A 26342-nucleotide genomic window follows, 5' to 3' on the forward strand; every position below is an offset into this window, starting at 1 on the left:
TGCATAGTTTTCCAGGCTAAGGTTGTACCGACATTTAGGCTCCTACTGTCGGACATTCAGGTTGTTTTTCAAACCATGCTGCAGTGAATAACTCTGTTCAACTGTCTTTGCACCCATGTGTGAATATTCTGGTAGAACATATTCCTAGAAAGGGACTTTCTGTCTTAGAGTAGTTGTATTTTAGACTTTTTTTTTTAAGATTTTATTTATTTATTTGACAGACAGAGATCACAAGTAGGCAGAGAGGCAGGCAGAGAGAGAGGAGGAAGCAGGCTCTCCGCGGAGCAGAGAGCCCGATGCGGGGCTCAATCCCAGGACCCCGGGATCATGACCTGGGCCGAAGGCAGAGGCTTTAACCTACCGAGCCACCTAGGCGCCCCTGTATTTTAGACTTTTGACTGAGAAGGCCGGTATATTGTAATACACTTGATCTTAGCCAAAAGGCCGAGAACTGATTCAGTATATTGTAATAGAATGGAGCCTAGAGCCAAGTACCAGCTCTGGACCCCCTAGTTAGGTGCACTTAGCCACTCTGTGCCACAGTTTCCCCATCTGTCACAGTACCTCTGTCTTAGGGTTGCTGTGAAAACTGGATAATATACAAATCTGCTTAGAAGAGCACCTGGCGTACAATAAGAAACACATAGCATGGGTCTTAAGTGTATTATATTAATTCTTTAGTTTGTCAAATTGCCTTCACGAGGTTAAGGTAATCTATATTCCCACCAGCGTGTCTTATTTCTCCTGATCCTCACCAACACTGCTTATTTTGAAACTTTTTGAAGTTTGTTAATCTGATGGGTAAAAAAGTACCACCTCATGATTTTAATTTTCCTGTGATAAACTCAGCTGACCTTCACAGTGCTGTTCCTACTGAACCTCCTCACGGGGTTTGACATGTGAAGCGTAGACCTATTAGCTTGTCCCTTTCTCATTGGCAAGTCTTCTCTGTTGCTTCCTAGAACACTGCACTGTCCTCCTTTGGTTCTCTGCCTTTCTGCCTGGTCTTTTACTAGTTTTACTAGCTCCTCTTCCTCCTTCCCTCCTGGCTCTCAAGACCTTCGCAATATGGCTTCACCTACTTTTCTGACCTTATTTCCTATCCCTATTCCTGATTTTTTCTTCTAAATACATCCACAACTTGTTCTCTGAATCCTTTTATGTGCTTTCCTGCCTCTCTTGTCTTTGCTTCTGTTCTAACTGGAATTCTATCACTTCTCTAGTTACCGGGAAAAATACAGGACACCCAGTTAAATTTGAATTTCAGATAAACAATGATTGTTTCTAGTGGATTTTACTGTTTACCTGAAATTCAAATTCAACTGGGCATCTTGTTTTATTGCTAAATCTGTCCCTATCCCCAGTACTTTGTACCCTAATGCAGTGAATAATACATCATTGTTACTTATGTTCATGTAAGAATGAATGCCCTAACCAGGCAAGGGCTGGGTCTTTCCTTTCTTTGTATTGTATGTAGGGCTGGGCACACAGTATTTCCTCAGGAAGTATTTGCTGAATTCAATGATAATACATTTTCTTTTTTTTAAGATTTTATTTATCCACTTGACGGAGAGAGAGATCAGAAGTAGGCAAAGAGGGCGCCTGGGCGGCTCAGTGGATTAAGCCGCTGCCTTCGGCTCAGGTCATGATCTCAGGGTCCTGGGATCGAGCCCCGCATCAGGCTCTCTGCTCGGCAGGGAGCCTGCTTCCTCCTCTCTCTCTGCCTGCCTCTCTGCCTACTTGTGATCTCTGTCTGTCAAATAAATAAATAAAATCTTTAAAAAAAAAAAAAAGAAGAAGTAGGCAAAGAGGCAGGCAGAGAGAGAGGGGGAAGCAGGCTCCCTGCGGAGCAGAGAGCCCGATACGGGGCCCGATCCCAGGACCCCGAGATCACGACACAAGCCGAAGGCAGAGGCCTAACCCACTGAGCCACCCAGGCGCCCAGTACATTTTCTTTTATTTGGGTACAGGAAAACGGTGCCTTCCCTCTCATTCCTTACTTCACTCCCATCTCTGGCTGTTGTTGTTGATGATTTTGAGTAACTATGTATTAGTTACCTAATTTAAATTCTCTTAGATTATGATCTTATGTGTATATATTTATACCGGTTCAAATGGAATAATTGAAATATAAAGAGGTGGGCGAGCATGGTGGCTAATGTCTCACAGATAGTCTTGGCTTCCCGTTGGCTAATTGTATAATATTAATCCAGTTTCTTTGATTCATAAAATAGTAACAAGTGCCTTACTATAGGAACTTGTGATTAAATCAGATGATTTAACCTGGATAGGTGTCAGGCCTTTGGTATATAGTCAGGTCTCAATATATGTTAGCTATTATGATATTGAATATTGAAGGTTTTTTATTTAAAGATTCTTTAATTTGGTCCCAAAATCTGGAGGTTTTTTTGATGGTAGGTCTTTTTCCTTTGTTTATTGAGGTATAATTCACATATAACATTAGTTTCAGGTATACAACATAATGATTCAGTATTTGTATATATTGTGAAATTATGACCGCAGTAAGTCTAGTTTAACATCTGTCACCATAGTTACAACACTTTTTTTCTTATGATGAGAACTTTTAAGATCTACTCTCTTAACAAATTTCAAATATGCATCACATTGTTATGTATATGAGCAGGGAACTGTGCTGGTGATGGCAATAATAATGGGTAATATAGGCATGGTCTCTGTTCTCATAGACCTTACAATCTAGCACGAGATAACCAAGGAGTTAGAAAGAAAAAGCACAAATATGTAATTACAAACTGTGCAAGATTCCATAAAGGAAAACACTGGGAGCTGGAAGAATTCACAAAAGGGGTCCTGAACTAGTTCAGGAAGTGCTTCCTTGAGAAATAATACCTGACATTTATTGAATACTCAGCATATGCCACTGTATTAGAATGCTGGGGCTCCCACAACAAAGTACCACAGAAATCTATTTTCTTGCAATTTTCGAGGTTAGAGGTCTGACAGCAAGATGTAAGCAGCATTGGTTTCTTCTGTGGCCTTTCTCCTTGACTTATAGCCATCTTCTCCCTGTGTCTTCACAAGGTCTTCCTCTGTCCCTGTCTACGTCCATATTTCTTTGTCTTATAAGGACACCCATCATATTGGATTAGGGTCCACTCTAATGGCCTCATTCTAACTTAATTATCTTTTTAAAGGCCCTATCTCCAAATATGGTCATACTTGGGAGGTCCTGAGGATTAGGACTTTATATGAATTTTGGGGGCAGACAACTCAGCCCATAACCGCCATGTAACCTTACTTGAATTATTTTACAGTAATCTGTTGATAACGCTATTAATAACACTGTTATTTTCACTTTATAGATTAAACTGATGTACAGTCAAGCCCTGACTAAAGTCAAACAATACCTAGAAATCAACGGAAGTGGGGCTTAAACCCAGATAACCACTCACCAAAGGCCATGGTGCTGAAGGATGAGTTAGAACTGGCCCAGCAAAGTTTAGAGGGAGCAGAGCAGGCAAAGAGGAAAAAGGGGGGGAAGAACCTGGAGTGGAAGAGAGCTTGGCACAAATAAGGGAATGAAAATGTAGGGCTGATGAGGTTACAGAAGTGGGCCAGGGCAAATCATGGCAGTCCCTACAAGCTACAGTTAGGATTAAAATTTTTGTCTTTATCCTAAGAACAATCAGAAGACATTGAAAGATGACCCTACCTGCTGAATAGAGAGAATCACTTGAAGGAAATTCAAAAAAATCTTAGTTTTGATTTTTTTTTTTTTTACAGTTGAGGCCCCTAAGATCTGCTAGCTTTTTCAGTACATTACACTCAAGCTTCTTCATAATCTGTGATCGTGATGGAGAAATATTTGTAGAGTTGGCCTCCTGCAAGTGAGAACTACTTCAAGTAGGTGGGCATGTATTTGAAAGGAATGTATAGCATAAGTGAGCTGTAGGCTATGCTGGGCTCTTTGGAGGGAATAGGAAGGTTGAGAATTCCAGGTCTTCCATCAGTCTAAGTCTTCATCTGGATCTGTTTTGGGGCAGCCTTAAATGGAGAAATGCAGTCAGGGCCGCAGCTCAGCATTAAAACTTTAGTTGTAAAGAATTAAGACCAAGCAGCTTTGCCTACTTTAAAACAACTTTACTTAGATATAATTTACATGCTTCAAAACTCACCTAAGTGTACAATGAGTTTTAGTAAATTTACAGCACAATCATCACCACAATCCGGTTTGGGAACATTTCCATCACACTAAAAAGATCATCCAATTAGTTAGCAGCCAGTCGAATAAGCCAGTCAGCTTATTCCCACCCCGAGTCTAATTTTATTTTATTGAAGGAGACGACTTTACAGGGCCCAGATACTCTTAAAAGGAAGCCGAGACTGGACTCCCAATTAATATGGAAAATATATGTATGTTTCATCAGTGTGCCAAGTTGTGTTCAGACTGGGTCTGTATGCAAAGAATTCCTTCACTCATCCACTACGTGAAGCTTATTATCTAGATGAGACAAAAGCACTAAGCCTGCTCTATACATGACATGCATGCGTCTGTGTAGGAGGTGAGCACCTGTGCCAGGACGGGATGAGTAATGTGTATCCAACACTGAGGACGGGTCCGTACCGTGTGCGCCTGCGCAACTTCACGAGCGCCTAGAAACCGGTAACTGAAACCCCCTGCTCGAGACCTGTCGGCTCAGCTGTTGGCGCCCCGCCGTTTCGGACCTGAGCGCCCACCCGTGACACCCAGCGAGCGGAGGCCTGGTAAGTAATCCCCCACACACAAACCCCCCACCCCCCGCTCACCCTACTCAGAGCTCACGAGGAACACCAAGATAATAAGGTCGCGCGCCCCGGCCTCCCGGGAAGCCGCTCTCTCCCTTAGCCACGCCCCTCATTTTACTAGGCCGCGTCTCCTTGGTCGGTGAAGGGCCTAGTCCCGCCCCTCCGAGCTAACGCCAGCAGCCACGTATCACGTTCTACGCGTCTGGAGCTGGAAAGCGGAAGTTACGCCAGAGACCCGAGAGCGGAGCGCCAGGCCTGAAAGGATATAGGCCGCAAGAGGAAAAGGGGTGGGCAGACGGCATTGGAAGGCGCCGGAAGTGGTCGTGTTGAGGAGGGGTGGGAGAGGGGTGGGCCAGGCAGTTCACTTGGCTGTTGCTGGGCGCTTCGGCAAGGCGTACTTTCGCTTCTTTCCGAAAGCCTGGCCCAGTGTCTCCGCCTCAGCTAACATGGATTTCAGGGAAATTCTCCTGATAGCCTCCAAAGGACAGGGTGTCAACAACGTGCCGGTAAGTACCAGCCGGGCGCTACTGTAGGGATTAGGGAATCTTCAAGTTTGGAATTTGTGGCCCGTGGAACTTCCAGGCATCCGCCTGTCCTCTCCGGGAGAGGGAAGACCTGGACTCCTTATTTCCTTTTCTCGGGTGTGCACTCCTGGGGACTCCGGGTGAAAAGGGGCTTGGAGTGCGAGATGGTAGCCTTCCGGAGAGTGAAGTCCTCTGGCTTAGTCACCCCTTCAACATGGGCTTTGCAGTTCGGGTATTATAGAGTTGCGTGAAGGTTGGTGAGTGAAACCGTGCCTGGTACATGGTGGAATCTTTCACTAGTAGTTTCTGGCTTCGGCGTAAACTTCAGCACAGGGGTTGGGAAGGAAGCATGTATGTTAGGGAGTTTCGGGGGTTTTAGGGACTTACAGCTTTTTGGCTGATTTCCCCCCGAAGATGGGATTAAACATTGTGTGATTTCTCGAACAAGTTTTCTGACTTGTGGCCCCACCCACCCAGCCAACGAGATGATAAAATTATAACTTCCCAAAGGGTTAATAATACCTTTTCTATTGGGAAGAGAAGTTGAGCGGATTCCACGAAGTCCCTGGCCAACAGAATGGGTGAGCTAGTTTCACCTTCCGTTTATTTGTGGCCTTCCAGATTTGTCTTTGTTTGAAATCTAGGTCCCATTTGCTCGGTAATATTTGTCAGTTCGCTAATGTTCGCAGAGCAGTGTAAGACTTTTAAAATCTACATGCTGAAGTCATGGAGAGTGCCTGGTTTGCGGGGTTGTAGCTGTTTTGCATAAACTAATCATTTCTGGATCCTCAGATGGTACCCACAGAACAGCTGTAAACCGACAAATTGCATTGTGATAGCTGCGGTTTGAGCACTGAGGTGTAGAGCTCAAACAGCTCTCCGTTAAAGTCAATTCAGCTGGAATTTATTGAGCTCTCACTATGCGTTCTGCATTTCTTAGATTTTTTTTTTTCATTTCTTAGATTTTTGTGTATTTGCAGCGGTTTTGTTTTGTTTGTTTTTCCCACTCCTGTGCTTTTCGTGTCTTATGAGGCTGGCCCTTTTCTTTTTTTTTTTACCCTTTTGAAAATGTTAATCTGAAGATAGTAAAATAACTGATAAATAAAACATATCTGGCAGTATAATGATTATTAAATTGCTCTATATTCATCTCCCATCCCAAATACTCTGAATAATCATTACCCTAAATCATGAGTCATAAAATCTGCAGGTGGAAGTTATAGGCTTAAACCTTTGAAACCTTGAACAACAGAATTCACTTTCTGAAAATACTGTAAATTTCCTAGACAAGTCAATATTGGAGCTGGTAACCATTCGTCTTTGCATAATTAAGTCCATATTCTAGATCTTCCTGAATTTCAATGGAGGTCAAAAAATAGATAATACTAGCTTTGATGTCCAGTAATATTCTTTAGAAGGATCAGAACCAAGTTAGTCATCTCTTATTCTAAAAACCAATAGCTGCTGAGAGAAAAGCAGGTATTCCTAAGGCAGAAGGTTTCAAAATCTGTGTATATTTCAGAATATGTACATTATCAACAGATCTGTGATTGAAATAACAAAGATTGGAAGCACAAAAGACAGATAAATTGGTGAGGTCATTTAAAATTTAATAGAGGAATGTAGGCATATATTTTATGAAAACATGCTTTCCCCAGCCGACCCTCGAACCCCCACAAAAAGCTAGTAGACCTAGAAGTTTGACTTAGTTACTATTATAATCCTTATCTTTTTACATCAGATGCAGTATATCACAAAAGGAACTGTTGAGGAACAGAGCAAGATAGTAGTTAAATTTAATCCATGATCTTGCTTTCACTTGGTTCATCTAATCATTCTAAGTTACTTTATCAGCTCAAAGTAAGGCCTCTGAAAGCACACCATCAATTGTGAAATATTGTACAGTATAATAGATTATTGCAAAGCAGGTATCTTAACCATCATCCAAGTAAAGAAACATTTCAAGTCACACATATACACACCCATGTTTGACACAAGCTTTATTGATTGATTGATTGATTGATTGATGGTCTGAGAACCACAGAGGCTTTGCAGTAATTGACAGGTATAACTCCTTCCCTGTCTAGTGCTTGGTTCTTATTTCTCCTTTAGTCCTCTTCTTCCCCACCTTCCATTTGGATCTTATCAGAGCTGATGTTCAGATTTCAGTCTTCAGAGTTTCTATGTCAGACCTTTGCTATAGAAAGGACATAGGGTGACTAGCACTGATTAGCTCCAAGGGAGGCTAATGTATAAAACACCTGGACAGCCACTTTGAGCTCTTTCCAGGGTGTCATTTTTTAGAGGTATCTATTGTATCTGGTTTGAGAGGCAGTGAACATTTCTGTAATGCAACCTCTTTCTTCCCTGTTGTTGTTGTGGTTTTTTTTTTCCCTAGGAAAAGTAGTTACTTTATAATGTTTTAGTTAAAACAAAGTAAGTATTGCATCATGCCTAGCTATATTAGGCATGCTATCATTTCCCAATGGAAAACTGAATTTAGAAAACAGCTGATCAAGGTGATGTAACCAGTTATTGTCTCAAGCTCTGTTTAAGTTTAAAGGAGAAAAGATATTTTTGATTATCATAATAACTTTTTCTCCCTGGTTCCTCTAGCAAAAATAAAGTTTCTTGTTTTAATAGAATAGTAGAGCTTGGAATATGGATTCTTGTAGGTTGCAGGTGACTATAATTCATGACTTGTAGTGCATGAGACAAGTTATTTGGTCTTTCTCACAGCCATACTCTGAAAATCATCCCAGACAAGATACTGTAGATCAGGTGTGGTCTTCAAACCAAGAAGTAAAGAGGAAGCCTTCATGTAAGGGTTTGGGGGGGGTGATAGCCCCTTGAGGATAAGAATATTGGTACTGAGGGGTGCCTGGGTGGCATAGTCGTTTTAAGTGTCTGACTCTTGATTTCAGCTGAAGTCGTGATCTCAGGGTCCCGGGACTGAGCCTTGAATCAGGCTTTGTGCTGGGGGTGGAGCCTACTTAAGATTCTCTCTCCCTCTCTTTCTCTGTCCTCCCCCCCCCAAAAAAAGAATATAGGTACTGAAAAAGGAGCTTAGGGACTTGAACTGAGGTGGCAAATTCAGATGTCTTCAGGGCCAGGTAGGTAATGTAAGTTCGTGAAGTAGTCTGGATATAAAATGATATAGGCCAAGCTCTGTATTCAAAAGAAGCCTACCATATGTTATAGTATTTGCATTTCCTTTTATTTCTTTTAAGATTTTCTTTATTTATTTGAGAGAGAAAGCATGAGAAAGAGAGAAAGCATAAGCAGGAGGAGGGGCAGAGGGAGAAGCAGGCTCCCCACTAAGCAGGGAGCCTGGTGTGAAGATGGCTCGATTCCAATCATGATCTGAACCAAAGGCAGACACTTACCCTGCTGAGCCACCCAGGTGCCCGGTTCCTTTTAAAGAACAGTATGGGCCAACAAAGTTGTTTCTGTGGACAGTCACTTTACAACTTTTGGTCTGTAATCAATTATAATGGGATTGCTCCCCATGCTTGCATCTGAAGATGACTTTGCCAGTGCCTGAAGTAGTTTTGGATTGCTAGCCTAGAGCAGTACTTTTTTTTTTTTTTTAAAAGGGAGGGAAGCAGGTTCCCTGCTGAGCAGAGAGCTGAATGCGGGGCTGGATCCCAGGACCCTGAGATCATGACCTGAGTTGAAGACAGAGGCTTTAACCCACTGAGCCACCCAGGCGCCCCTAGAGCAGTGTTTTAGGGAGAAGGTCTTTAGAAAATCTAACCCCCACAGAGATTCTGTTATCTCTCTTACCTAATGGAATCTCCTTCTGAACAATAATGATAACAAGTTAATATTTATAATGCTTACTTGGTGCCATGCGCTATCCTAGCACTGTGTATATTAATTAATTTAATCACTGTAATGACCATATAAGGAAGGTTGTTTTACAGATGAGGAAACTGAGGCCCAGAGAGATGAAACTTGCCTAAAGTCACACAGCTAATAAGCGACAGGGCTACTAATGGCAGAGCAGGGAATTTGCCGACTGGCTCCAGAGTTCTTGCTCTTAATCATTATCCTGTATTAAATGAAGAGTATATTGGATGTGAGGAAGGTTGTCATCTGTAAAGCCTAAACCCATCCTGCTTCCTACCCTCAACTCCAGCATAATATAACTTTAGGCAATAACTCTTGGTTTTTTTATGGCAATTCTCCTCAAGTCTGATGAGAGAGAAATTTAAAGGGCAAACCAACAGAATTTGGAAACTGGTGGGTAGAGAGAGATTTACAGTCTGTTTGGGAGAGTGCCAGCATGGTTAACAGAAATAGTCTGAGGGTGAGGGAAGATAAGATTAGAAAATTAAGTGGTGGACCTGTTTGAGGTCATGGCACCGTCCAAGAGGCAGATGGGAGATTAAAGAGGGGCATTTAAGATTGTGGTTAGAGCTGGATGAAAGTGTTGGATTATGTTAGAAGTGAGACATGTTGTAGTGGGAATACTTTTGGACCTGAAACAAGGAGACCTAGATTCTAATTCACATTCTGTTGCAAACTGTGTGACAGTCAGTAAATACACAGTTGTGCTTTTGGGGCCACTTATAACATAGAGGTTGGACTAGAGGCTCTGACGTACCTATCTGATACTACATTTTATAATCAGGTATATTTTTATAGACATAGTAATAGTAAATTTTACATTTGATCCTATAGCAATCCTGAATAACATGCTTTTTTAAAATTTTACCCTCTTAGCCACCCAGCTAAGCAAGCCTAATGCAAACCATTAATTTTCCGGACCTGACTATGATGTTTTGAGAACATGTCAGAAATTGTTTAGTGATTATTAAACTCAAGGATGTACTCTTTGAATATTCCTAACTCCTAATTCTAACCAATAATAAATCTCTAGTATATGTAAAGACATCAGGAATTTATGTTTCCTACTATTAAAACTATAAATTATCTCCTGAGTATAGAACAACTTTCAAGAAGGGATTGACTGTTGATTCCAACATAACATATTTGGTTAACACAGGTTTCCAGACAGAAAACTCCTTATTTTCTTAATCTGACCATGGCAGTATAATTTCAATGCAAGGAACATATATGTCTTAAAGTGAGTTAATGTTTTTTAGGTCTGTTGGCTTCAGAATTACAAATCTTGGCAAAATCTCTCATACTGTATTTCAATGGCATAAGCTTCCCTGCTGTGGATCATTCATTGGGGTCCAGCAGAATGACTGAGTTGGCTTGCAGTGTAATAAAATGGATACACTTAGGATAAAAGAAACTCTTGTCCAGCTGCTTTTCATGAAGCTCAAACAATGAAGCAGCCTGGTGCCTTGAATCCGATTCAGAATTGGTGGGTGCATCTTGATGTGCTGCTGCTAGAGCTAAATGTGACCATCTGATGCAGGAAAAAGTGCCAAATAGATCTGCTTTATTAAATAGAATAGAATAGAATCCTAGCCTGAGGCTTTTTAAAAACATGGTTCTCTACTGGGCTACCCCTGTAGGGCTAGGGGATTATCTTAATATATTTTATTACAACATATCTTAAATCTTTTGATACCAGAGTCTCCCATTTTGAAAGGTCTGGCTAGCTCAATGTTAGGAAGATCTATAGTGATATACCCAAGAGAAATGGTGCTCACACAGAAAAAACTATACATATGTGTTCATGGCAGCAATATTCACAATAGCCAAGACATAAATACAAATACCCATCAACTTATGATGGATAAAATGTGGTATATCAGCACAGTGAAATATTCAGCTATAAAAAGAAGTACTGTTACATGTTACACATGAACCTGGAGAACATTGTACTAAGTGAAAATACCAAAAACAAAAGGCCCCTGTATTGGTCAGGGCTCTCCAGATTGGTTCATGTAATTATGGGGGCTGGCAAGTCTGAAATTTGTAGGGCAAATACCTTCTTCTCTGAAACATCAGTTTCTGCTCTGAAGGCCTTCAACTGATTAGATGCGCACCACCCACATTATGGAGGGTAAACTGCTTTACCTAGTTACCTGATTGCAGATGTTAACCATCCCTGCAGAATACCTTCATAGCAACACCTAGATTAGTGTTGGACTAAATAACCAGGCACTGTAGCCTAGCCAAGTTGACACATAAAATTGACCATGGAAGCCATATAGTGTATGATTTCATTTTTTTCTTTCAGTTTTTATTTGAGAAAAAAAAATTATGAGAAGTTAACAGTGACAATAGCAAAATTACATCATAACCATTTAAATTTAAATTTACTTAGGTATTACTCAAATAATTGTCATTTTAATGTTCTAGGTATAAAATAAAAATAAAGTTTTAGATATAATCTGTTTTTACTCCAAAATAATTAAAATGATATCCTTACTGAAACATTTATTGGTCATAGAAACTTATCATTTCTTAATTTTAGTTAAGGCAGAGAAATAATTACAATTTCTCAGTTCAGGGATGTTAAGAACCAACTTACAGAGCATTCTCACAAAGATACTTTCTTGGCCTTGGAAGGTATCTATTTTCAAACTTAATAGTAGAGTCAAGTGAAAATTAACAATAAGGGTTTTCAAAATTGAAAAATCTTACATATGTTGTATAAGCACTCATATATATAACCATTTGTCTATGGCCTGTACATTTTGTGTTATATTGTGATACATATCACTATATAATGGTACACCGAGTACATGATTTCATTTATATGAAATGTCCAGAAAAGGCAAAGAAAAGTAGGTTAGTGGTTGCCAGAGAGTAGGTGAGTGGTTGCCAGGGGCAGAGGGGCAAAAGGAAGTGGGGAATGACAGCTAAAAGGTAAGAGATTTCTTTTTTGGGATAACGTCTTGGATCCAGTAGTGGTAATCGTTGTTCAACTCTCTGATCATACTAAAAACCAATGAATTGTACACATTAAGTGGGCAGATTTTATGGTATGTGAGTTATATCTCAATACAACTGTTAAGAAAATCACCTGTGAAGACCCAGCCCCCCTTTTTTTAACCCCAGATTTCTAGGTTTTGACCTAAACTTTGCCTAAGAGAATATTTTAAAGAGAATATTTCAGTATTTACCTGGTATCGGCTTTTGAGTGTATCAAGCTACAAAGGATGTAAGAAGCTATTCATTACGATTCAGTTCATGTCAGTGAATAAGATTAAACCTCATCAAATTAGGACCTTGCGCTTCTTGTTTCCTAGCAGACCCATGAAATAAGACTTTTTATAGATTCATTGAATTCCTTCTACATCACAGGACAGGACAAAAAGTACTGCTGGTTAAATGTAAAGCCAGCTTAGTAAGTACCCTAGAGGATTAGGGGTGTTAGAACAAAAAAGCTGAATTTAAAATTGGCAGTGTGAATGGATGGAAATAGGTAGGTGGAAATAGGTGGATACTTTTTGGAATTCTTTTCTGAGTGAATCTGAGATCCTGAACACCCCCCTCCTTTGGGTTCTGGCTTTTCTGCATTTTTAAGTTCCTTTTTGGTGTTTCCCAAAGTGCAGTGCATATAGCTCTGGCTGTAGAGTGATTTTAGGTGATACATAAATACTTTTAGTTCTCATAGTTTTTTATATATATATGTGTATATTTATATATATGTATGTGTATATAAATATATATATATAAATACATATATATATATATATATATATATATATATATATAGTGGTTGTATTTTAGTATGACTTGGAAAAATGTGGCCTTTCAAACCAATCCTTTCATGGATATTATTGTTTGAAGTAGAACTATATAATAATGTCATGGTGTTACGTCTCTTAAAATTAGTAAAAATACAGATGGCATACTAAAAGGGCAAATTATTGAAGATGTTATGCAAATGACTGAGGCTTAGTCAACTGTGCCCCATTGATACTGTTGTTTTCTCTCTGGGTGCTTGTATTTAGTCGTGAGTAGCTTTTCAGCTAGTCCTATCCCATTACCTATCTTTTGAAATCCCAGATTAGGAAGAAAGATTTCTATCCTGAAATCAAATTAGGAAGTGCTCATTGCTGTAACAGCAAGATAATGAACCAGTGCTGCTTTAAGGTAACACTACATGTATATTGATACTTTGTGGGAGAAACCTTGTATAAGCTTTGATTTGGCAGGTGAATCTATGGACCAAGTAGTTGCGGACAAAAGAATCCATCTTTCATCTTACAAATCTACCTAATGGGATAGGGTGAAGTGAGTGTATGTGTCTTCTTATAAGTCTATATTAGTCTTATGCAACTTAAATCATATTCGTGATGGCTCTTCCATTAGAAAAAGGTGAACTTGTAGATAAGGCCTATGTTTGAGGTTCTTGTAAACCAGGACAATTTTATATGGCTAGTTAGGTAAAGGAGTATTCTTTCTCTAAGTGTTCCTTTCCCTCTCCTTTTCTCCTTTAAATATGGGGCCCCAATCCACAATGGAAAGGGCCTACTATTGAATTTACAACACAGGGACTTATTACTGGATTTTATTGTGACTCAGCCAAAGTGATTGGGAAAGGAATCTGGATGCTCTCTTGGGATTTCGATCAAGGGATGTGTCAGGTTGCAGCATCACTATCATACAGGATTTTCAGGTTGGATTAGGGCCTGCTTCCGTGGCCAGCTTTGTTGGTGAATAATGTAGCTGGAACTTCCAGCCTGTTTCAGGATGCCTTATATTTGCCAGCCACATAGTAAGATGGATCCTTTGGGTTTCCTCTAGGAATTCCATGCACATTTTGGGAATCAGTTTTTTGGTTCTTAAGTAGCTCAATTTGTGTTCAGAGGTTAGTGTTTCCTTTTTAACTAGCACAACAACAGGTGCAGTAGATAAGAACGTCATCTAACTAATAAGGGAGGGCATTTAAAAACTTATTTCCTACCCATATATTTAATGTGCAGTGGTCCTAGAGCTGAATCATCCTAATCTGAGTTATTCTGTTTTCTGTATTCTGAGTTATTCCTCTAATGATAGACACTCATAAAATGGAAATATTTTTCCTATCATAGTTCAGATTAACACACCTATAGTGGTAGTCATTTCCCAATGTCGTTACATAAAAATCAAAGCACAGAGAAATACCATCTGTGCCAGGATAATGTTAGTACTTTTTGGGTGATATAGAAACCTGTCTAAATGGTTTATGTGGCATATTAATATTTAATGAACATAAGAGCTACGGTTAAAGGTTATAAGAGAATTGGGCACTTTTTGCTGCTTAGGTTTCTTTGAAATACTTTTTAGCTGTGGTTTGCCATCTGCTTTGCCTAGGGTCAAAGTAAAATCTCAGTGTTTGATGTTATAAACAGAATAACCTATGTAGCTGTGAGTCTCTACTAGAAAACAACCTGGACTAAGGTACTTAGGAGAGAAAATTTATGAGTAGTTTTTTCTGTTTGTTTGAAAAGTTAGATTTGAAATGCTTAGTTCTAAGGAAGGTTGATTTTTTTTTTTTTTTTTAGATTTTATTTGTTTATTTGACAGAGAGAGAGAGATCACAAGTAGGCAAAGAGTCAGGCGGGGTGTGGGGGGGGGAAGCAGGCTCCCTGCCGAGTAGAGAGCCCAGTGCGGGGCTCAATCCCAGGACTCCAAGACCATGACCCGAGCTGAAGGCAGCAGTCTAATCCACTGAGCCACCCAGGCACCCCGATTTTTTTTTTTTAATCAGAATTTTAAAACAGTCCAGGGGTGCCTGGGTGGCTCAGTCGGTTAAGCATCTGCTTTTGGCTCAGGCCGCCATCGCAGGGTCCTGAGATAGAGCTGCCCCTCTACTTCTCCCCCCCACTCCTTGCCCCTGCCTCCTTGCTCAGATGGGAGTCTGCTTCACTCTCTCTCCATCTGCCCCTCCCCACCTTGTCCTTTGCATGAGCTCGCGTGCTTTCTCTCTCTCAAATAAATAAAAACTTAAAAAAATTTTTTGTTCTGTTCTAAGTGGTGATTTCTTTTCAAAAGTCCCCCAGTCCAAGTACCTTTTTGGGAAAATAACCCCCAAATGATATTTCTCTGAATTGTTCACTTATGCATTATTTAGGATGTTACAAAGAAATTCTGTGCCTAAAACCTGTCATGCATAATTCTATTCAGACCAAAATTTTATAGTTAAGCTTTCATATGGGTTATATGATCTCTTAATTATTCAGAATCAGTTTTTCAGTCAATAGTTAAGTCTCTTGATTGTTTGGCATGGTGCCTTACACCATGTAACAAATACATTTTAAAAGTTGAATTGATTGTAACTTTCACTCCTTTTCTTTTTAGAAAAGGTATAGTTTGGCAGTGGGGCCTCCCAAAAAAGACCCAAAAGTTAAGGGTGTCCAATCTGCAGCCGTTCAGGCTTTTCTCAGAAGAAAAGAAGAGGAGCTCAGGCAAAAAGGTATGTGTCTATAATCTTATTCTCAGTTTTAAAGTCTTCCACCTTCACAACTAGCTTGTACTTAACTAGTGGATGCTTGTTATAACATAATAGTCTAACGAATTTGTGCATGTGTCTAAATCAGCTGTATTTAGAGGATTACATATATTATTTCCTCTTAAGAGCTTTTGGGGTAGTGACCATATCTTCCACTTGGCCATAGTAGGTTCCAATAGGAATTCCGTTCTTGGACCTTCATTTTGAATCTGCTTCTACGTATTTTGTTTTTTAATTTTTGTTATTATTATCAAGAAAGCTATCTTAAAAGGTTAAAATAGGGACAGTTTTTGAAGACCAGTAAACTCAAGCAGTAGTTTTACCTCAGGCAAATGACAAGGAAACTGATTTAATACATGTGAGTATTCATTTATTCATAATTAATAATGACTGTGGGGGCGCCTGGGTGGCTCAGTAGGTTAAAGCCTCTGCCTTCAGCTCAGGTCTCATGGTCTCAGGGTCCTGGGATCGAGCCCCGCATCGGGCTCTCTGCTCAGCGGAGAGCCTGTTTCCCCCTCTCTCTCTGCCTGCCTCTCTGCCTACTTGTGATCTCTGTCAAATAAACAAACAAAATATTTTAAAAAAAATAAAAATAATGACTGTGAAATGGGTCCTGCTGTTTCTTTAACTTGGTATATATTTGGTACGAATTACTTTCTATATTTGAAACTAAAAGCCCAGTCTTTCACCTGCTTTGTCATATTGAAAGACCCATATGTGACCCACTCATTATGTAAAGATGACTCAACAGATTCTTGTTCAAAGGACTTCCTCATTTCATTCCTAGATGTCTTCAAACTGTAACTTGAATCTTGCTTGTATTTTGGTCCCCTGTTGATTTCAGATGAAATGCTTGAGACCTCCAGACCTTAAAATACTTTGTTCTTGTTTTGTCTCTTTTAGCTTTAGAGGAGAAAAGGAGAAAAGAAGAGCTAGTGAAAAAGCGAATTGAGCTAAAACATGACAAGAAAGCAAGAGCTATGGCCAAAAGGACAAAGGATAATTTCCATGGTTACAACGGGATTCCCGTTGAGGAAAAGTCAAAGAAGAGGCAGACAGTGGAGCGCCACACTAGCCAGGGAACAGAACAAGAGTATGAGATGGAAGAAGAAGATGAATTCTTAGAATACAATCAAGCAGAGTCAGAGCAGGAGTATGAGGAAGAGCAAGAACCTCCCAAAGTTGAAAGCAAACCAAAGGTCCCTCTTAAAAGTGCCCCACCGCTCATGAACTTCACTGATCTACTCAGGCTGGCTGAGAAAAAGCAGTACGAACCAGTGGAGATCAAGGCAGTGAAGAAAACAGAAGAGCGGCCTATGACTGCAGAAGAACTTAGGGAGCGAGAATTCCTTGAAAGAAAGCAGAGGAAAAGGAGACCTGAGACAGATGCAAGACTACCTCCAACCAAAAAGGCACCCTCTCAGAAAGAAAGTGTGGGCACAAAACTTAGCAAGCATCCTTCTTCCAGGGGTACTCCCCTTCCTCATGCTGAGAAGAAATCCAGACCCAGCACAGCCATTGAGAAACACTTAGGTGTGTCTTCATCCAAATCCATGCCAGGAGAGAGGACCAAAGCAGGATCTGTCAATTGTTCTCAACCCTTACTTCGTGAGAGCCATGACAGACCTGTCTTCAATGGGGCTGGAAAGCCCCACTCCAGTACCTATTCACCAAGTGTCCCAAAGACTTCTGCTAAAGGGACTCAGAAATCTGCTACTGAGCACAAAGCCAAAAAATCTCCTCCCCATCCTAGCCATTCCAGGCCTGGGCCCATGGTTACCCCACACAATAAAGCTAAGAGTCCAGGTACCAGACAGCTGGGCAACAGCTCCAGCTCAGCTCCTGGACGGCCTGGGACAGGGACTGCTCGGCCTACAGTTAGTTCTGGCCCTGTGCCCAGGCGCGAGAATGGCAGCTCCAGCTCAGGACCTGAGCGATTGGTCAGTGGGACCAAGAGGCCAGCCAGTGACTTAAGTCTCTCCGGACGGACTCTCAGTGGTACAGGTGGCCCTAGGCACCCTGCAGGCAGCTCAAGTGGCCCTGGGCGACCCACCAGTGGCTCAGGCGGTTCTAGGAGAGCTATGGGCAGCTCTGGTGGCCCTGGACGACCTATGCGCAGTCCACATGACCTTCGACGACCAGTGAGTGGCTCTGGCCCCCCTGGGCGGCCAATCAGTGGCCTTGGGCAACCACTCAGTGGCGCTGTGCGACCAGTCAGTGGTCCTGGGTGGCCAGTCAATGGCCCTGGGCGGCCAGTCAGTGGCTCAGTTCTGGCTGGACGGACTGTCAGTAGTTCAGGGCCCGGAAGACCAGTGAACAACTTGGGACCTGGGCGACCAGTTGGTAGCTCCAGTCTCCCCCTAAAGCCCAAGTGCACTGTTGTCTCAGAAACAATTTCTTCCAAGAATATAATTAGCCGATCCAGCAATGGACAGATGAATGGAATGAAGCCTTCCTTATCTGGCTACAAATCTGCTCAAGGTAAAATTGTCCCTTACCCTAAAAATATTTGTTACCAGGAAATTGGAAAGAATCCTTTGTTTTAGATAACCAGAGGCCTTGTGAACCCTTCCACGTACTCTTGTGTTGATAAGATCCTGATGTTGTATAAGAGTCCCTTGAGTGATCATAACTTGGAAAGGGCTTCAGAAGGAGTTATCTAGGACCCTCTGTGTTCACCCCTGTAACATCTCCAAGTGCAATAAACTTGGCTCTGTAATTTGTAGGACAGGGTGAGTGTATATGCCTTATGTGGTTCAGTAGGTTAATTCATCTTTACCTTTTCACGAGGACTAGAGAGACTCTTCTTCAAAAGCTGGAGCATATTTGTACGGTTGAAGCCTTTTGGTGCATTGTTCATTCATCAAACACCTGTTAAGTACCCACCATCTACCAGGAACTGTTTCTGATTGCCCTTGTGTTTCTGCTTTTCTTCATGGTGATAAGCATTTGTTAAAGTACTTGTTGGGTGCCATGGAGAATATAAAAAGAAACAAAACACGAGATTCCATGCTTTCAACTTCTTAATTCATCTAGAGCCTTGGTTCTCAACCAAGGATGATTCTGATGCCCAGTGAACATTTGGTAGCATCTGGAGACATTTTTGTCTGACACAGCTGGGGTTAGGGATGCTCCTGGCATCTTTGAGATAGAAGCCAGAGATGCTTCTGTTACCCTACAATGCACAGTATAGTCTCCTCACAACAAAAAATTATCTGACCCCAAATGTCAGCAGTGCAGAGGTTGAGAAGGAAACACTGCGCTGAGGAGACAGGCCATGCATATTACAAATAACTCAAGAACAACAGAAAGAGGATCTCTAATCAAGGACTAGAAAGCAGTTGTTCCCAGATGCTAGTCCACTGATCAGCATCTGTCTTCTGCAAAGCTTTAATCAGTCTTTCGGCAAAATGACAAAATAAGGATAATGTAGTGAGTTTTTTTAAAGTTAGCCTTTTTCATTTTGAATAATTTATCCATAATTCTGGGAATCTTTCATACCTGGTTGAACTTCTAAAAAATTTACCTAAGTTATGGTGATAGTAGACGGTAGGTTGTTATCTTTGAATGTCTTTTCTTGGTAAAACTAAAAATTAATGATCCTATAACTTATTTTTATTTTTTTTTAAATTTTACCAATTTTTTAAATTCTTTTTTTTTTTTTTTAAGATTTTATTTATTTGACAGACAGAGATCACAAGTAGGCAGAGAGGCAGACAGAGAGAGAGGAGGAAGCAGGCTCCCTGTGGAGCAGAGAGCCCGATGTGGGGCTCGAACCCAGGACCCTGGGATCATGACCTGAGCCGAAGGCAGAGGCTTTAACCCACTGAGCCACCCAGGCGCCCCATAATTTTACCAGTTTTTTAAATCCAGAAGGAAGGGAATTGCTAGGCTAGAAAATGTAACAGATGCTTCCAGTAAGCCATTTATAAACAACGTGAAGCAGCAGGGATGATATAGTAATGACTCCCTGCTACCGGCCAGCACGCTGACTCTGGTTTTTAAGGATATTGTCTTAATGAGCTCTCAAAATCTCAGTTTATGGAGAACTTTGTTGGGACTGCTTTCAGTTTTAATACTCACATAAATAATGGCTTTTCTCTTCTTAGTTCCTCAAAGACCTCCCTTCCCTAGTGGTTACAAAAGGCAGCGAGAATATGAAGAGGAGGAAGATGATGATGAATATGACTCAGAAATGGAAGATTTTATTGAAGATGAAGGAGAACCTCAGGAAGAAATATCCAAGCACATTCGAGAGATCTTTGGCTATGACCGAAAAAAGTAAGATTAAAGAAGATTTAGATAAATGATACACTTATTTTGAACGACTTATGCTGTGAAGTCAAAGCAAACAATAGTAGTAGAGGCATTGAACACAATTCTTTATTAGGAACCATTGGATGATTCTTTAGATTTATTTACTCTTTTGGCATTTAATATTTAAGAATTAAGTCAGAAATTTTTGTGTAGTTACATGCCAAGAATACCTTTTCTTTATTTTAAAGATTTTATTTACTTATTTGACAGAGAGAGACATCACAAGTAGGCAGAGAGGCAGGCAGAGAGAGAGGGGGAAGCAGGCTCCCTGCTAAGCAGAGAGCCCAATGCAGGGCTCGATCCCAGGACCCTGGGATTATGACCTGAGCCGAAGGCAGAGGCTTAACCCACTGAGCCACCCAGGTGCCCCCCAAAAATACCTTTTTAAACTCTTTATAGGATGTATATTTAATGAGAGTGAAGCAGTTTTGTGTTAGAGCACTAGATTGGCTTTTAACTCAGCCATCCACAGAGCTATGTTGAAAGCTGGTCTGATCGGACATCTGCTTTTCATTGATGTAAAAAGCTATGCTGCTCAAAAGTGTGGTCCCTGGACAGCGGTCAGTATGGAACCAAAATCACTGATACCACCTGACAACAGAATTAGAAATGCAGGCTCAGGCCCCATTTCAGAGCTGCCAAATCTAAATCACCTTTATAAGGCTCCCAGGTAATTCATATGCGCGTTAAAGTTTGAGAAGCCTTGTACAGAGGAAAGATCAGGGTTTGAATGGAAGTTCTGCCACTTACTAGCTGAATAAACTTCAGTGAATTATTTTTTTTTTAAGATTTTATTTATTTGACAGAGATCACAAGTAGGCAGGGAAGCAGGCAGAGAGAGGGGGGAAGCAGGCTCCCTGCTGAGCAGAGAGCCCGATGCGGGGCTCGATCCCAGGGTCCTGGGCTCATGACATGAGCCAAAGGCAGAGGCTTTAACCCACTGAGCCACCCAGGTGCCCCTTGAGTGAATGAATTCTTTTTAGAATGACATCCGGAAGGGGACACCAGGGTGGCAGAGTCATTTGAGCACCCAACACTTGGTTTCAGGTCAGATGGTGATCCTAGGGTCGTGAGATTAAGCTCCACGTTAACCTCTGAGCTTGTGTGGAGTCTGCTTGAGACACTGTCTCTGCCCCTCCCTCTGCTCACTCTGTCTCTCTCTTCTCCCTCAAATAAATAAATTAAAAAATGATATCTAGAAGGATTAAATGCAGTAGTATGTGTGTAAAACAGAAGGGACTTATCTCAGTGCCTGTCGGTTGACATTTGCCATCTCCTTTAAAGCCATCAAATATGAGAAGTTAGAAGGCAATCCTAAGAAAAGGTGTTTTTTTTTAAAAAAAAAAAAAGATATTTTAAACAAATTAAATAAATAAATATTTAGGGAACCTAGGTGGCTCAGTCTGTTAAGTGTCTGCCTTCAGCTCAGATCATGGGTCCTGGGATTGATTCCTGCATTGGGCTTCCTGCTCTGCAGACATCGGCTTCTCTCTCTGCCTTTGCTGCTCTCCCTGCTTATGCGCTCCCTCTCTCTGTGTCGGATAAAATCTCTGTGTCCAAAAAAAAAAAAAAAGTTTAGTAGTAAAAAGAACTGGAAGAAAAATCAGATTTAAATATATAATATTAGTAATGTCATCCTCTATCCCCCTCACTCCTTGACAAGCAAGAAAGAGTAATTCTGTGTGTTTCTGTTTTAGTTATAAAGATACTGATTTTTTTTTTAAATATTTTATTTGTTTACTTGACAGAGATCACAGGTAGGCAGAGAGGCAGGCAGAGAGGGGGGGGAAACAGGCTCCCTGCTGAGCAGAGCGCCCGATGCGGGGCTCAATCCCAGGACCCCGAGAATCATGACCTGAGCCAGAGGCAGAGGCTTTAACCCACTGAGCCACCCAGGCGCCCCAAAGATACTGATTTTTTAAACCAGGAGGTTGGCAGTTCCTTTAAAAAACTGGGAAGTTGGACTTTTTTAATAACATTGATTTCCTCTTATCAGATACAAAGATGAAAGCGATTATGCCTTACGTTACATGGAGAGTAGTTGGAAAGAACAGCAGAAGGAAGAAGCAAAAAGGTAAGCACAAAACTTAACACATTTGTGCAGAAATGTCTTGAACATTCCTGTTTCCTGCTTCAGTGCAGGCACCATTGGGAGCAGCAGCTTTGGGCCACACAGTTCTGAATTACAATCCTGCTTACTTGCTGTGGGGCTTTAGACAAATTCCTCAGTGTTTCTAAATCTCTTGTCTTGTTTGTAAAGTGAGAATTTACTGTTTTTACTTACTGAGGTACTGTATTAAAGTAATGTGTACCAAGTTGCCTAGTGCAGTGCCTCACCCATATAGGCATGCAGTAAGTGCTGAAAGCCTCCTCTTATCCCATTGCAATGTGTTCTTGTTTTTTGTTTTTTTTTTTAAGATTATTTATTTATTTGACAGAGATCGCAAGCAGGCAGAGAGGCAGGCAGAGGGAAAGGGGGAAGCAGAGAGCTCGATGCGGGGCTTGATCCCAGGATCCTGAGTTCATGACCTGAGCTGAAGGCAGAGGCTTAACCCACTGACCCATCCAGGCACTACCCTTCCCCCCCCCCTTTTTTTTTTAAAGATTTCATTTATTTGAGAGCAAGAGAGAGTAAGAGCAGAGGCAGAGGGGGAAGTAGACTCCCCACTGAGCAGGAGCCTGATAGTACACTTACTCCCAGGACCCGGGGATCATGACCTGAGCCAAAGGCAGATGCCTCTCTTTCCCCATCTTTAAATCTCTTTCTATATCAGACACACCTCAGTCTTGCTAACCTATACCACTACTGGCATTAGGGAGCTGAGGAGGGATATGAATGGAGGGAGGGGATAAAAATAGAATGTTATTTATTGACTAAATTTTCTTATTTTTAAAAGCTGTTAATCATAAGCAGTTTATATCTTACTACTTTACTGGGAGCATTAAGATATTTTGTGTTGAGGTTTTATTTGAGGTCTTTTTTCTACTGTAAGTGAAGTCAGTGGTAGAGGCTCCTAGTAAAAAATACACTTGCTAGTTTGTTTTCAGTGGTAAAGCTTTGAGGCATTTTTAATGCATCAGCACATTCCATGTGAGCTCTCAATTTAAATTTCATTCTTAATTTTTAAAGAGTGTTAATTTCATGTATATTGACAAATTTTTTTTTTTTTTGACAGTTTAAGACTAGGTATGCAGGAGGACTTAGAGGAAATGAGACGTGAAGAAGAAGAAATGAAGCGTCGAAAGGCCAAGAAGCTGAAGAAGCGTTAGCTGCTGCTTGTATTTATTTTTGTGAAATTCTGGAGACTCTCTTTTGCAAGGAGGTCCTGCCTTCAGAATGAAGAATCCCCTTTATGATTTTAGATTTATACTTGGGTACTCAAGGAGAAGGAATGCATACTGTCATTTGTAGGCTGTCATTGGAGCATAAAGTATTTTCAGATACTTTCCAGAGTTAAATCTGTAATGCAGATGATAGAATGCCCAGTTGAGTGCTCTTAGGAAGTTAACTGTTCACAGGTGCCAGCCTTGATCCTGATGAGCTATGCACTCTTAAGGTGGGGCCACTCACCAGCCAGCCAATCTTAACATTGTTCCTTTGCTACTTCGAAAAGGAAACAAAAAGGATTGCCTCGTGACTTCATAATTCTGCTGATGTGTGAGTAGGGCACTGCCTGGCTCCCAATTAACTTTGTCTTTCAATGAGGAACCTGGCCCCTTCCATGAATGTTGCCAGCAATAAAGTGACCTGTCCTAATCTATATGTTTGGATTGAGAACTTGAAAATGTAGAGTAGGCTTTATAATTATCATATGGATATCATCTCTGTGACTTTGAAGTAAAAAGTAGAATAAATTATATTGTATTCTGCATTATTCGTGGATTGGATGCTGAGCATTCTTATTCACTAATTTAGGTGATAAGGCAATTAACAAAAAATTTTTTTCAAGTTAAAATACAAGTTATGCCATTTAGTTTAAAAATATGTTTCCAAGTTTTCCTTTCAGATTTACTGTTATGTTGGCTTTAGTATAAAATAGACAAGGTCACTGTGCTGATTTTTATCTAAAAAATTCATTTTTATATTGAAGAAAAATGCTTATTTTATTCAAACATTAGAGTTGGAAGAGTAATAGTTTAAAAACTGAGGAAGTGACATGTGAGACTCCCCTCTTCCCTCTTCCTTCATTATAAAAATATTTTGGAAAAAGGTACCCCTGTACCTCTTGATATAATGACTGCATTTTATCTTAAATTCCTTAGCAATTAATGGCAAAAACCAAAAACTAAATTCATGTGTATCAAGAGCACCACCTTCTCTTTTGCCTGTATTGCACTTTTATTTCAAACTATGCACTGTGAAGAGATGTTTTTCCCAGGTAGGAAAGGATGTTCCCTGTTACTAGTGTTTCACTGGGCTGTGGAACTTTCTTCATTCTCACTTTTTTTCAAGTCATATTTATAGACTTGATATCTCTTAAGCCTCAAATCCAGGCAATTCCAATCAGGCTGACATAGATTCTGGCTGGAGAGAAGCCAAGTCTCAAGGAAAGTCAACAACGGAAAATGAGATATGATGCTAGAGAGTATTTGTCCTAGGTTCTAAAGGTTGGGGGCGGTGGGACATAAGCATGTAAAACAGTTCCAGGTTGCATTCATGTATTCCTTTTTATCCATAAAGCTTTCTTTATTCAAGTTTGGTAGTAGAGATGACTGTTGTTAGCCTCCCTTAACGGGACAGCCATGTGACCCAGGCCCTTAAGACTCTCATTTTGAATTGAGTTTCAAATTTCAAAAGTTTAAGGATTTAACTTTGAAGCTGAATCCTGTGAAAGATGTATTCATCACTAGGAATAACACCCTAACGACCCACACAGAACTGTTACACTGGCAGAAAATCTTATCAGCTGCCTCTCACCCATCTCAAATACCTTCAGTGAAATTGATTTAAAGGTAGTGTGCTGTTCCATGTAATGAAACAGGTTTGGAACATTATTTCCTTTGCTGTCACTCTTGTGCTCCCCCCCGCCCCCCTTCAAAAGTTTTTTTCTTGGATGTATTTTTTCAGTATGCAGACTCTGAAAATCTATTACAATCAAGTGCTTATCATAGCCGAAAGATTTCTCGTGGCTTAAAGTTTACTAGCACTTTACTCAATATGCAGTTATTTGTACTTAAAGGCACCACTGTGCTAGATAATAAAAGTTCCAGACCTTGAAGAGTCAGGTTGTGTCCTTATGTGTGTATCACTTTTGAATGCATTTCTTCTATGGATGTTGTTCTTCTTCAGCATCAGCATTATAAAAGGGCACTTCTGTAACTCAATTAGAAAGGAAGTCCTGAGAAAGTCTTTTAAATTAGTCTTGGCCTTGTTTCCAAATCCTGTCTTCCATTTTGTTCTGCAGTTTCTGACCACTCTTTCGAAAAGCCCACAAATCTTTGAAGAAACTGGAATAAGCTGTTATTTTATCAAGGTTTACAAATTAAGTGCTTGGTTTTTAATGTATCCTCTACCATTTTGGTTTTCAGATTTTATTAATTCAATATCTGAAGATGTGCCTTTTATTGGGTAATGTTAATTCACGAATGTAGTAATGTTATTTCACGATTGTAATGTTACATGATCATGGGTGTGGCATTCTCTACAGACGATGTGAAAGGAAAGTAGTTTTCATAAAACTCATATGGCTCTGATTGCACAGTCCCACTTGCTTTTGGTGTTGCTACGTCAAAGCAAGGGGCACTTTCTTTTCAAGCTACTTTCAGAACTTTGTATTTTCTCTAAACTGTAAATGCAGTTATGTCCACTTGGAGGCCAGGGTACCACATGTCACAGACAGCCTTACATGTGTGCCAGGAGAGGGTTCAAAGACTGTTAACAAAAAAGAAAATATATGGGAACTCGAAATTTCATTTTTTTAATGTTACCCCAAGATTTTCTCCAAGAAATTACTGTTTTGTATTTTGTAACTTAAAAGCAGCTATTAGTACATTTCTGAGATATAGCACGAGACCAAAACATGTTTGGAAAGAGAATAAATATATGAAGAGAGACTGGTTGGTTTATTTTCAATGTGCTGAATATATTAGACTACTATTTATTTTATGAGTGGATGTGATAAAATAAATATTCAGGTGTTTCGTGTATGCTTAAGAGTGAGATATAGATTTCTTTGGAGTTATTAAATCCATCATGTCTTTTACATAATGGACAAATCAAGTTTTAAAAAAGAAAACATTTACCTAGCTTAGCTTGTTTTCTGGTGCTGTTGACCTGCAAGAGAATCTACTTTTGCATATACAGGTGAAAGTTTTGCAATTTATGTATAAAAGAAATTGTAGGCATTAAAAATATTTTATTGATATTT

General features: G+C 40.4%; 1 protein-coding gene across 2 annotated transcripts; it reads left to right on the plus strand.

Moving 5' to 3' along the window:
- Window positions 1-4500: 4500 nt before the first annotated feature.
- SPTY2D1 (SPT2 chromatin protein domain containing 1) lies at window positions 4501-26339 on the plus strand. Of its 2 annotated transcripts, none has more exons than XM_046017226.1 (6): window positions 4501-4743; window positions 15507-15621; window positions 16561-18138; window positions 19767-19938; window positions 21971-22048; window positions 23151-26339. In XM_046017226.1, the coding sequence occupies exons 3-6, from the start codon at window positions 16638-16640 to the stop codon at window positions 23242-23244; spliced, it is 1845 nt and encodes a 614-aa protein (XP_045873182.1). In that variant the 5' UTR covers window positions 4501-4743; window positions 15507-15621; window positions 16561-16637; the 3' UTR covers window positions 23245-26339. The 2 variants fall into 2 exon arrangements, with proteins under 2 accessions (XP_045873182.1, XP_045873181.1); XM_046017225.1 differs by lacking the exon at window positions 4501-4743 and adding an exon at window positions 5048-5270.
- The last annotated feature ends 3 nt before the right edge of the window (window positions 26340-26342 follow it).

This window comes from Meles meles, chromosome 8, assembly GCF_922984935.1.
Source record: "Meles meles chromosome 8, mMelMel3.1 paternal haplotype, whole genome shotgun sequence".
NCBI classification, from domain to species: domain Eukaryota; kingdom Metazoa; phylum Chordata; class Mammalia; order Carnivora; family Mustelidae; genus Meles; species Meles meles.